Raw genomic sequence first — 13,023 nt, 5'->3', positions numbered from 1 at the left:
CGTTTACCGGATTTAAATCCCATCAAACATCTGTGGGATATCATGGGGAGAAGACCCACAGCTAATCCACGGAGTTTGACTTGCTTGGAATGCGACATTTTGTCGATGCCTAGACATATACAGTAGTGTATTTACAGGCAGGATCGTCAAACACATTATTTATTTTTCTTATTACTTCCCTATAAAAATTCTTACAAAGTCTCGCTTTCCTGATGTAAGACTACCTCATTGCGAAAAAATTAAGTTGGAGAAATTCTTCTGGGTGTAACACTTCTTATGTCAGTGAGTTATTTTCCTCTGGAAAATGAAAATTTATATTATACAGGGTGTTCAACTTCTGGGGGTTGTTCAGTGCAACAGAAGAATCCATTTGAGTATAGGAACCCATGTCCGGAAATGCGTCACTACGCCATTACGGCCCTAAGACGCGTTTAAATTTAAAAAAATATTAATTACCTAAATAGGATCTGATGCATTTATTTTTACCTTTTGTACATAATACCATAACAACAATTGTTTAAAATCAACGCTTATCAATGTCATGTTTAAAAATTTTATAGCTTATAATTTTTAAACATTTATTGCTAATGGAAAACTTTACCAACCAAGAATTGGCGGATATGCATTTGGCATACGGAGCAACAAACTGCAATGCACGAGCAGCATCGCGGTTGTATCATGAACGTTATCCCGAACGACAGCATCCTGGATACAAAAAGTTTATTGCGGTTCATCGGCGGCTCGCTGAGACAGGCATGTTTAAGACCAAGATGCATGATACTGGTGTTGCTCGAACCGTAAGAACGGTCAAATTTGAAGAAGAGGTGCTTTAGCGAGTTGCCGATGAACCATCAAATAGCACACGTGACGTCGCTTAGAATATGAATACGAGTAACGCTTCTGTCTGGCGGGTACTAGACGAGCAACAACTCCATCCTTACCACTTCCAGAAAGTTCAAGGTATGACTGCAGCCGATTACCATCCTAGAGTTTGATTTTGTCGATGGCTTCTGGATCACATCATTGCACACCCAAATTTTTTACGATATGTTTTGTGGACCGATGAAGCCTCTTTCACAAGAGACGGTATTTTTAATAGTAGGAATAGCCATGTTTGGGACGAAGAAAATCCTTATGCAATTTTTCCAAAAAAACATCAGAATCGTTGGTCTGTCCACGTATGAGCAGGCATTGTTGATGATTATTTAATTGGGCCATACCTTCTACCGGAACGGTTAACAGAACCTATTTATCTGCATTTCTTGGAGGAAGTTCTTCCAGAACTCTTTGAAAATATTCCACTAAACGTTAGACAGCAAATGTGGTTTTAGCATGATGGAGCGCCGGCTCACTTTGCTGTACAAGTACGCGAGTATTTGGCTCAGCGGTTTGGGCACCGTTGGATTGCCAGAGGTGGAGCAGTTTCTTGGCCTCCTAGGTCACCCGATTTAACGTCGCTCGATTTTTTCTTGTGGGGACATATCTTTAGTCTACGAAACTCCAGTAGAATCAGAGCTAGACTTAATTGGACGAATAACAGCAGCATTTGAAATCATTCAAAACGAGGATCAAATTTTTAGTGTAGTCCGCCGAAATAATGTGCGGCGTTTAAATCGGTGTATTGAGGTTGGAGGAAGACATTTTGAACAATTGTTGTGATGGTATCATATACAAAAAGTAAAAATAAATGCATCAGATCCTATTTAGGTAATTAATATTTTTTCTAAATTTAAACGCGTCTTAGGGCCGTAGTGGCGTAGTGACACATTTCCGGACATGGGTTCCTATACTTAAATAGATTCTACTGTTGCACTGAACAACCCCTAGAAGTTTGATCCCATAGTTCTGAAACACCCTATATTTCATTACAAAATATTATATAAATCGATAACATCCAAATTTTGAAAAAATATAGTAATATCACTTTTATGTGTATAAAGATTATTAAATTAACATTTATACTATGTAATACAAAATATGTTAATTATATTTGCCATTTTAATTTCATAAAGTAATTAAAAATTCAGTAAAAATGTTGTTTATATATACATTGAAATACCATTTATAACTTATCCTTACCATTGGAAAAGCAATTTTTCTTGTAATTTCATTATAATCCGCATTTCTCTCATTGACCTGGGACTGACCAGCTGCAAAATGTGCACAAACAAAACAAAGTGACGTGGCATGAACTACAAGACGTATTGCCGAAGCACCTTTATTCCCTAAAAACGAAATCCATCAAATAAATAATCAAATACCTATTCAGGTATACTTTATATGTAGATATTAGATTCCAAGATAATTTTATATTATTAAAAAAATGTCATAATATTTTTACTACCTATAAAAAAATTATCTGTATTTAATTGTTTTTTCGAGCTTTTCGTTTTTTTTTAGAATACTATTTAATTGTAGCCACGTATAAATCAGTAATGTGGAAATAAGTATGTATAGTAGTAGTCGTCAATCACCGACGGTTCGATGAAACTGTCGCAACATTTTATCATTACAATTGATAAAGTTGAATTTTCATTCGGAAGAACTAATGTAAATTGAAATTATTATATTTATATAAAGCGCCATTATTATTTTTTACTTTTCCCTCCTAGCATTCTCATTTATCCCATGAAACAAAGTTTCATTATTGTCAAAATTAAATAAGTTAACCATTAAAAAATAAATAAGTAAGTTTTTCTTGTATGGGATATTTCATAGATAATTGGAAAATTTTTACTTATAAAGTATTATTATTATTTATTTACCTGTGTGTCCTCCTAAGCCAGTTTTGACAGAATCCACAGCAACATCTTTAATAAAAGGAATAAGTTCAGGTCGGACGAAGACATACAAACAAACTCCAACGAGCTGTTGATATGTAAGCAAAGCATATGGATAATCCCTAGAAAGTACTTTTTCTAATTCCGTAGCCCAGGCTTTTGCATTCTCCGTGCTTGAGTTGACAATATTTGCAGCATTCAAATCAACGATTTCTTCAAAACCAATAGCATATATGTCCACAGGGGTCATTCTATTAACATCACAACCAGTAGTATCGACGAGACTTTGATTTTGTTTATGGTTATCAAGCAACCAATCTGATAATTTTATATCTTTAAAAACTAAGCTTCGAAAGTGTTTGCCTCCATTTACATTATATGTTCCAACTGCTACTCTAACTTGTAGAGGCTCGGTATATTCATTGTATCGCTTACACATTTCTCTCAAAACTTGAGGGGGAGCATGTAAAGTATTGTAAGGCAATAAATTTCTGGCTCTATCCGCTAGTTCAGTTGATAACGTTGATCCAAGTAACAAAATATCTATTGCTTCTTGTTTAGAGTTGTCCAACAGATTATTTTGAATAGTACGTGCAGCTGACCTTGCGCCGTCCATAATCTAATAATTATTATAAACTTTTAGAAAAGGTTAATAACCAACTTATAGTCAAGCAGCACAATGAACCATATTGAGATCTTAAAGCTTTCTAAGGATGGTATAGAAATATTACAATTTATTTCTAAACACAGTGCGAAAGGGTTACAGTGTGTATTAGCATTTCACATATTTAGCTAGAGTAACACAAATTTACCGTTTTGTTACGATCAATTTTGGAGATTTGCATATCTGTATAAAATGATCTACTTGGTAAAAGGCCTCTACTACTAAAATCCTATAATTTGTGCGGTAAATAAGGACACTTTAAGCAAAACTGTTATAACAAACTGAAAAAGTAATGATTTTAGTCCCAATTAGATAATCAACACGAATTTAACTGTTTCTTCTTACTTTATTTAAGGTACACATTCATTTAATAAGTTCGATAAGCTATTTAATGAATTTAATCCTTATTCTGATAGTGGTCGAGTCAAAGCGATTCAATGCTATTTTATGCATCTCAGAGGAGAATGAACCAAAACTTTGGTATCGCTATATTTAGAGCTTAAGAAAAACATTTAAAAAACTCTAAGACAATTCGTTCAATATTTGTACACTCCCAAACAACTCGCCATAAATACTTGAAAATTTGCTAGCTCGATTAAAAAAGGCAACCGATAATTTTTCCTTTTTTTTTTCTTTCATTATTATTTTTTTGTGATTCATTATGATAAACAATAGGCAAAATATAAATTTGGCCGCAGTATCTCATCTGATTAATAATAATATTATACTACAAAATGTAACCGTTAAATAAAATGTCAAAATAACAAATCCGCGTGGCTGAATGAAGTAAAGGGAGCATTCTTATCATACAGGATGTTCTCAAAGTTGAGTCATTTATTTAAACTGCTTATAGGACTCGTCAAAAGGAGTTGATATACTAAAAATCACCTATACAAAAGTTGCATAATAAAAGAGATAGTAAAACATTTAAAATTTGAAAAAATTTAAGTATTAATAAACACATTTTTTGATATTCTCGGCAAATGCCGTGCAGATTTTTACCGTTTGTTGTTTAGGGTCTTACCGTTTATTAAAATTTATGTTATTGTATGGTTTTCAATACAACTCCTTAGCTCTATCTGTTGTATCAGTCTTTTAATGGTGCGTATTTCATTTGTCTAATTATTTTGTGCGGAAAAATGGTCGATGTTTACGGAAACAATGAACTAGCGGACATAATACTTACCTATGGAGTGTGAACAAAATGCAGTCACAGCTTGCAAGTTGAATGCGAAAAGGTTTACTTTAAGGAATCATCCGGCCCACGTATGTTCCTAAATGTAGTTATTAGACTTCGCGACACAAAGTTTTTAAAAGAACAAGACGAGTACTAAAGCTATAACAGCTCAAGCTGAAGTTTCTCATAGTAAAGTGTGGAAAACAATACGACAAGGACCGTATTATCCTTATCATTACCAACGGGTATAAGCGTGTCAATCTGAAGATCATCCTAGAAGAGTTGTATTTTGCCAATGGCTGTTAGAACAGGTCGGCAGAATTGAAGATTTTACTTTTATTTTCAACATAGATCTTCATTAAATATTTGGGCTGGTGTGGTAAATGGCATGTTTATTGGATCCTACTTTTTTTCAACTCGACTGACCGATAAAATTTATTTTGATTTTCTTCGACACAATCTGCTACAAGTATAAGAAAATGTTCCTATAAATGTGAGACAGAATATGTGGTTACTCCATGATCACGCCGCAATACAGCAAATTTTTGAATTTGGCGGAACTTAAAAAGCTAACGGCCAGGTCATTTGAATTTCAATTACTTGTGAACCGATCTTTATCTACAACTTTTCTCTCTATTGGTACGACTTTGGAGTGAGAACGTGGAAGAGAGACGAAAATTAGACAGTAAGAGACAAGAGAGTAAGGCAGTGAGTGACACTACGCATCTTGCGTATCTACTATTAAAAGAATTATCCTTTTTTCCGCCTGAATTAATTAGGCCCATTATTTTTTAATGTTAATTATTGCGGAGACGCATGTGATAATTAAAAGTTGTCAAGCTGTGCAGGAGCCCCTGAAAATCCATATGTTGTGGCGTTAACTTTACAGTGTTACTATTTTGCCAAGAGTTTGCAGACGGTAGCTCAGAATTATTGGAGGCTTGGGATTGTTCGAAGGTTCACTTGTGACTGGCTATTAAAGAATCTAAACTTGATTATAACTATTAAATAAGAGGGCGCCACTTAGTTTTTTTTTATAAATGAAAGAAAACTAAGAAAAACACTTTGTATATAGGTTTCAATTAACAATTAAATGACCCTGGATAAAGTAGATTTAAAGAGGCAAAAAAAAATATCTTAACAATACAACCAAATTATATTTACATCAAAGATAAGTATACACCTCATGTTCTAATCTGTTAAATGGTAATAATTTATTATGAATTAAAATATGAATAATGTTGATGTGATTAAAATAAGTTTGACAAAAGTAACATTTAAATTATGATTTCACTACTAGGTAGATTTCAGCACTTGAAAAATAAATTGCAATTATTCAAATTTTTACTATATATTCGTATTACACAGGGGAAAGTTCATGCACCTTTTTACCTAAGGCATATTAGCCTTAACCGAGTTATATCTACTTAACTACCAAAAAAGGTACTGAAAAATACTGAACAAAAAATAACTAAAATTATAGATAAGAAATTGACGTATTAAATTATGATATTGATTAAATATTTGTAGCAATAAATTGAAATTAAAGGTATATTAATAAAAATTTAAATATGTGAGACAAATCTATGGTTAATAATATTTAAATAAATGGAATAAACTGGCCTGTATATCCCTCCAAGAAATGAACGGCTCGCCTTCAAAACCAAGGCTGTGAATGTATGCCATTTGTAGCTTAGCTATCTGGAATAGGAATATCTAATACTAGCTCTAGTTCTGGTCTCAGCTCCACCGCTTTCAGCAATTTCAAAAGTCTACAGCCATCAACAATTGAAGAAGAATAAAGAGGAAAACGGAAAAGTAAAACCCTAAAACAACGGTTGCCATTGTATTCACTGTCGATAAAAATTAATGGCGTTCAAAATGTGACATACTCACCTTGCTAAGTTTCATTATCTATCCATCAAAATCTCGGGCATCCCGCACCAGAACCATGAAACAAACAGTTCCCCAAAGGAACAAGATTAAGGACTATAAATTATAAACCATATTGGCCACTTCCTGCTTCACAAACTTCGGAAATAAAAAACTGGCCTTTTACGTGCGCTTCCACCTGCGACACGGGAACAAGTCCTCGAAAAATGAACGCAGTACCGACTAAATCAGTAACGACCCCACCTCTCGCCTGAATTGTCAATATCAGCCAATCAGAGAAAACATTAATTAAGACCAACCAGAAGAGTGACGGACCGTCAACAGAAAGCATGAATAATTAAACCAGGAGAGTGATGCGTTACAGTAGTAATGTGTCATTGAGAGTGTGAATTTAAAGAAATATAAATAAAAGAAGTTATTAATATAATATTATATAAAGAAGTACTGAAATTATTAATATAATTATTGAACCTAATGAAATTTCAATGGAGCGTTAGTGAAAATAAGGAATAGAAAAATAAAACGCTACAATGTGTAGGATACTGTGTGAGTACTATTTTGACATAGTCACGTTGTGGGTACGTTTGATTTATATTTTGTTTAATAATAATTACTTACATAAATTATTATTTGTTTGATCAAATTTTAAATACAGTCCGCCTAAAATTATCAATCTATAGGGTAGAAAATTTCCTTAAACGTTTTCACTCTACACATGGGGCTCCACCACATTTTAGACGAAAAGTTCATGAACATCTAAATAATGAGTTTCCGACTAGATGGATAGGGCGCAATGAACCTATTTCTTGGCCTCCTCGATCCCCTGATTTAACGCCTTGCGATTTTTTTCTGTAGGGCTATTTAAAAGAGTCAGTGTATCATGATAGAGCAGTAAATACTCTGGAAGATCTTTAAGAGCGCGTTGAAAATTCTTGTGATTTAATTCGTAAACACCAGTAGTTTATTCTTGATGCTTGTAAAAAGTCGTGGATTTGCCGAGCAAGATTGTGTGTTAATCGAACACTTCTCTCAAGAACCTTCACTTCTTTTGACGAGTTCTACAAGGTGTTAAGGTAAATGACTCCTTTTAAAACCTTTGAAAACATCCTGTACAGAGCTGAGTTTTTAATAAAAAGTTAAATAATAAAAATAATTCATAAACCTAGTAATAATAAAGGGTACCTTCGATCCACCTTGAATTGCGCCTGTACCAGCATAAATTTTACTAATCTCGTTTCCATTATTGATCCACATTTGTCTAAATACCTCTTCAAATCTAGCATTCTTCTTATCAATCGTTTGCATAGCTTGCAACTGTCTTGCCAAAATCTAAAATATAATGACAAACAATTAAAATTGTTGTTTATTAAATTCATTGGTTGTTGCATGCTATGACATCCATAATAAAAAGTAAATTATCGATGTTTTCTAAAATTTATATTCGGATATTAAGTAAAAAAGAAATGTATTATAACTTCTAAAAAGAAGTGATACAACATTTGAAAAATTCTCTTACAATTTGCGGCCTCTTTCAAGGAATCATCAGATTTTTCAAAAAATAGTTTTCAGTCATAGAGAATATAACAATTACTTACCTCTAACCCGAAAAATGTTTGTACACAATTTGTTCGATCTAAACAATCTAAGCAATTAGTCCGAATAGTGCCTGTCTGTAAACTATGAAGAGTGTCACCACTGGCATGATAAAATGAAAACTTGTCCAATTCTTGCTCAACTTTAGCTCTTAGCTTTTGAAGACTAACTTGATTATTTCCCCTTACTTCTTGGTGATAATCAAATACTACATGTGGTATATCGTTGTGTATGGAATCCTTATGGTGTTTCTAAAAAAATTTTGAATATTAAATTTTCCCTAAAACACTTATTAACATACCTGGAATTCTTGACTAAGCGTTGCTTCACCTTCCTTACTACCAATTAGGCTAGTTCCTAATAAATTCACTATAACCTGGTTACCATATTTTTCTTTAATCATGGTCATATGTCTATCAAAGGCAGCCTTGGAAGCCTCATAGCCTCTAGATATTCTTACTTTATGCGATCCCATCTAAATAGTTGCGGTAAAGATTTATATACTTTTAAGAATTTAATCAGTCGTTACCTGTATGCCAGGCTGCTCCCAAAATAAAGGAACCGAGCCCCTCGTTTGCAAATATGAGGAAACCTCGTTATCTAAATAAATTACTTGTTCTGTTTCTACAAAATTTGCCACGTGACCTTCATCGTTGGTACCTCTTACATTGAAACTAAAATTTTTAGGACAAATGTCATGTTCCAGAGTAAACATGTACCAGGTGGTCCATTTAACCTGAGACCGACTAATATCTTAACCATAGTGCGTTTTAGAAGAAAGTTTAAAATAATAGTTTGGTACTATAGAAAAAGGAAATTATTTTTACACTTTTTCAAGCAGATCTTTTTAAGCGGACAAAACAAGTAGCTTCTCAACTGTCGGGATTCATTTTTTTTAATGCTCTCTCAGGGTATATGGCATGTGTGGTATGTAAACAGGGCCCGCATCGATCGATTGTGGGAAAATTATAATTAGGAAAAATCTGAAAGTTTGACAATATTCTAAAGTCGATGAAGGCAATTCGAATAAAATATTTTCAAGACTGGCGTCACCTTCGGTTATACGAGACTTCGTTATTTTAAATGGAAAATTGAGGCATTTATTTGTACAACTCGTCAAAAGGAGTTAATACACTAGAAATTACCTATATAAAAGTTGCATAATAAGTGTGCATAATAAGTATATACCATACTTGTCGCCTAAAATTTGGTAGAGCCATATCATGTAGGAACCGCATAATCTGTCTTACATTTAGAAGAACATCTTCTAATAATTGTGGCAGATTGTGTCGAAGAATATCTAAATAAATTTCACCGGTCAGTCAAGGTGGAACAAAGTAAAAGTCCAACAGCGTGTCGTTTACAGCTTGCGGATTTTTTATTGCGCAAACATGATTATTGTAACAATTTTGCACTCCATCGTAAAATCTTTGTTTCTACAGAACTGTTCTAAAGGCCACTGGCAACATACAATTCTTCTACGATGATCTTCAGGATGTAACGCGTGTACCCGCTAATAATGATAAGGATAATACTGTTCTTGTCGTGTTGTCTTTCACACTTTTCTATGAGAAACTTGAACAACTTAAGCTGAGCCATAGCAGCTCAAGTTGAGCTGATATAGTTTTCAGCTACTAGCTCTAGTACTCATTTTTGTATCGTCTTTGACCATTTCTAAAATGTCTTTTTCAATTTGTAACATTTCCGGTTGAACAGCTGGTTTCGATCTTTTAAATACCATGTGTCATTTAATTTAATTATTTGTTCAACAGTAAAAACCAATTACAGAACAATATTTAATCTACAAGAGTAAAACTAATAAAAACTACAGTTACAAGAAGAAAAAAAATATACAATGCAAAATCAAAATTATGCCTAAGCCAAATATTGACTTGACAGTAATACCCAGTTGCTCAGCTATGTTGTATGTGTCTATGTTGTATCGGCGGCAGTGTTTTGTGATCTATCCAAAGCATTTGACTGTGTGGATCATGGAATACTGTTATCTAAGCTCGATAAATATGGTTTTAGGGGCGTAGCGTTGCGATGGCTTGAGTCCTATCTATCAAATCGTACTCAGAAGGTTACAGTGTCTGGGCGTTTGTCTGCTTCTAGATCCCTAAAATGCGGCGTTCCCCAGGGTTCAGTGTTGGGACCACTGTTATTTTTACTGTATGTGGATGACTTGAGTTCATTGAAACTGCAGGGCAAGGTGGTTCAGTTTGCTGATGATACCACCATACTATGGAGCCATAAAAATTCTGATTATATTAAGACTTGTATCCTTGAAGACCTTCAGATTTTATCAGGGTGGTGTGCTTCCAACAGGCTCGTGTTTAATGTAAAAAAGACGTCTATTATGGGATCTAAGTGCGATGTTCAGGGTCTGATGTTTGACGAAAATTCCCTCTTGCAGAATAAAGAGTGCTGCAAGTTCCTAGGAATTACCATTGATGGTCGCCTTCGGTTTGAAGATCATATTTTACATTTAGCTGGGAAATTATCTTCTGGATGTTTTGCAGTAAGAATGGCAAAACAAGAGCTGGGAGGGGTGGTTGCACGTTCAGTGTACTTTTCACTTATTGAATCTCATATTCGGTATGGCTTGCCTTTTTGGGGTTTAACCAATAAGGGGCTATTTAACATTGTCTTTGTTATTCAAAAAAAAGCAGTTAGATACCTGTGTTCTGCTAAGTTAAGAGATTCTTGCAAACCCCTCTTCATTTCTGAAAAAATCCTAATTCTTTTTTCACTCTTTATCTTAGAAACAGCTGCTCTTATTCACAAAATTCCCAAACTACCCTCTGACACTGGCCATTTGACTCGTCGTGTAAATGATGTTCCCCTACCTATTCCTACGTCTTCCCTTACCAAAAACTCATTAATTTACATAAGTAAAAAAATTTACGATCATGTTCCTCTATGTGTTAGACATATAACGGATGTTAAGAAATTTAAAAGAGAATTAAAGACGCTTTTATTGGCTAAGGCATATTATAACCTGGATGACTTTTTTAATGATAGGTTTTAACCTTGGACATGTTGGAAAGTTTTTTTTTTCCTTTTTTTCTTCTCTAGTTTTGTCAACAAGTTTACCTTTATTTAGTAATTGATTGTTTTATTTAGTTATCTTTAATTCAAGTATGTTCAAAAAGTTTTGTCTTCTTGTGTTTAATTTTGTTCATTGTTTTGTCAATTTTTGAAATTGTATTTTTGTTTTCTTTTTTTAGCTTGTAGGATGCTTGTACACAAGATTATTCTTACGTAATATAGCACATTTTCTTTCTTTCTTTCTTCTTAGGAGTTCAAAAATGCACATCACACAAATGAGAAATATTATTAAAATTTGTGGTCATTATAAAAACAGGCGATTTTCTAGCGGCATTCGTTCTAGAAGCCCTATTATAGAAAGTTGTGGAAAGTCGCGAATTCATGCGTGGTATCCGAAAGCTTAACGTCGATAATAAATAAGAATCAACTTCGTTATGAAGGAGTTTGTAAAGAAAATTAAGAGATATAAGCGATCTTCTGAAGTCTAGTGAATCAATGTTAAACTGTCATAGCAAAATGTTATTGTTACAGGATTAATTACGCTTTAAACGACATCTCGAGAATTCTAACTTTTATTCATTTGGTTAAGATATTTAGAAATGACCTTGTTATAAATTTTTCTTTCAAAACTTCATAAGTACGCGACTGACTCAGACACCCACCATAACTACTATATTGCCTTCGATTTTTTATAGAATTCGCCAATATTTTTCACTGAAGCACTATCAATGTTATCATCACTTTAATTCTTTGTTATTGTTTACAATATGCTGTGCATGGAGAAGATTTCAGGGCAGGTGAGTTGGTCAATCGGTTTACTAAAGCAGACGCCAGTGCGCGTGCGTATCGAATTATTCCGATTTGTCCCGTATTTGTATTTTCTACTAGACATTCCATGGTTTGCTTATTCGTGATCTATGTATGGGTTTTGGTTAACTTATGAAGTAATGAGAGAAGTTCTTCAATCTCCGGTCTTGCGCCCGGACGTCTTTTAGACTACTACTTAAGCAGTCCCGCGACGCATCTGGGGAGTCTTTCCAGCTCCTGCGTCCGTCGAAAGTCAACCGTGCTGTCCGCTGTGACGGAGAGAGGTTGAGTCTACGTGAAATAAATCTATTATCATCTCTCTCCGCCAGCATCTTTTTAGTGAAATTAACACCTAAAACTAAAATTCACTAGTGCTACTTCACTGTCGACCAATTATAAATTCCCCTTCTCGGATAAATACCACTCTCTTTAAAATGCAAAAACTTGAGGAATCTTCTTTGGACACACTCCAGGGCATCAATATGGACCTGGTAAATAGGATACCATACCAGGCAGCAATACATAAGCCTTGACCGCACCAATGAGTAAAACAGTATTTTAAGGGTTTTGATATTTGTAAATAATCGGCAATTTTTCATTATGAACCTTATAACTTTTTTTGCCCATGATACAATTGATTGAGTTTGTGGAATAAAAGTTAATTGAGTATCAAAGGTGACACCTAAGTCCCCTATACTTTTGCAATGCACTAGATTTTCGTGATCAATATTATAATTGTAAAAAAGTCGTTCACTCTTTCGAGTAAATTTCACCACTTTGCACTTAGAAATATTTAATTCCAGTTTGTTGGTTACACACCATTCATGCAGGATATTTAATTGTTCTTGGAGAAAAACATTATCACCGACTGTCAATTCTGCTGTACAATTTTACGTCATCAGCAAAAAGCAAATAATTGCATGCCAAAGGTCATTAATGAAAAGCAAGAACAACAATGGTCCTATGTTTGACCCTTTGGGTACTCCAGACGACGCCACATACAGGTTGGATTTAAAACCATTGTATATCACACACCATGTTAAAACCATTGATCACGA

At 34.0% G+C, this 13,023-nt stretch overlaps 1 protein-coding gene across 2 annotated transcripts in view; it reads right to left on the bottom strand.

Annotated features, from left to right (window-relative positions):
• Positions 1 to 13,023, bottom strand: part of LOC126748858 (synaptojanin-1) — an 87,003-nt gene that overhangs the window by 12,703 nt on the left and 61,277 nt on the right. For both annotated transcript variants that reach the window (XM_050458367.1, XM_050458368.1), the window contains 6 exons: positions 8,637 to 8,781; positions 8,409 to 8,582; positions 8,110 to 8,358; positions 7,697 to 7,843; positions 2,766 to 3,399; positions 2,080 to 2,225 (listed from right to left, as the gene is read on the bottom strand). In XM_050458367.1, the coding sequence (XP_050314324.1) occupies positions 2,080 to 2,225; positions 2,766 to 3,399; positions 7,697 to 7,843; positions 8,110 to 8,358; positions 8,409 to 8,582; positions 8,637 to 8,781 (1,495 nt within the window). The remainder of the gene's footprint in view (positions 1 to 2,079; positions 2,226 to 2,765; positions 3,400 to 7,696; positions 7,844 to 8,109; positions 8,359 to 8,408; positions 8,583 to 8,636; positions 8,782 to 13,023) is intronic.

The sequence above is a fragment of the Anthonomus grandis genome, chromosome 22 (assembly GCF_022605725.1).
Source record: "Anthonomus grandis grandis chromosome 22, icAntGran1.3, whole genome shotgun sequence".
Taxonomy (NCBI): domain Eukaryota; kingdom Metazoa; phylum Arthropoda; class Insecta; order Coleoptera; family Curculionidae; genus Anthonomus; species Anthonomus grandis.
This window is presented reverse-complemented; position numbering and strand designations above follow the sequence as displayed.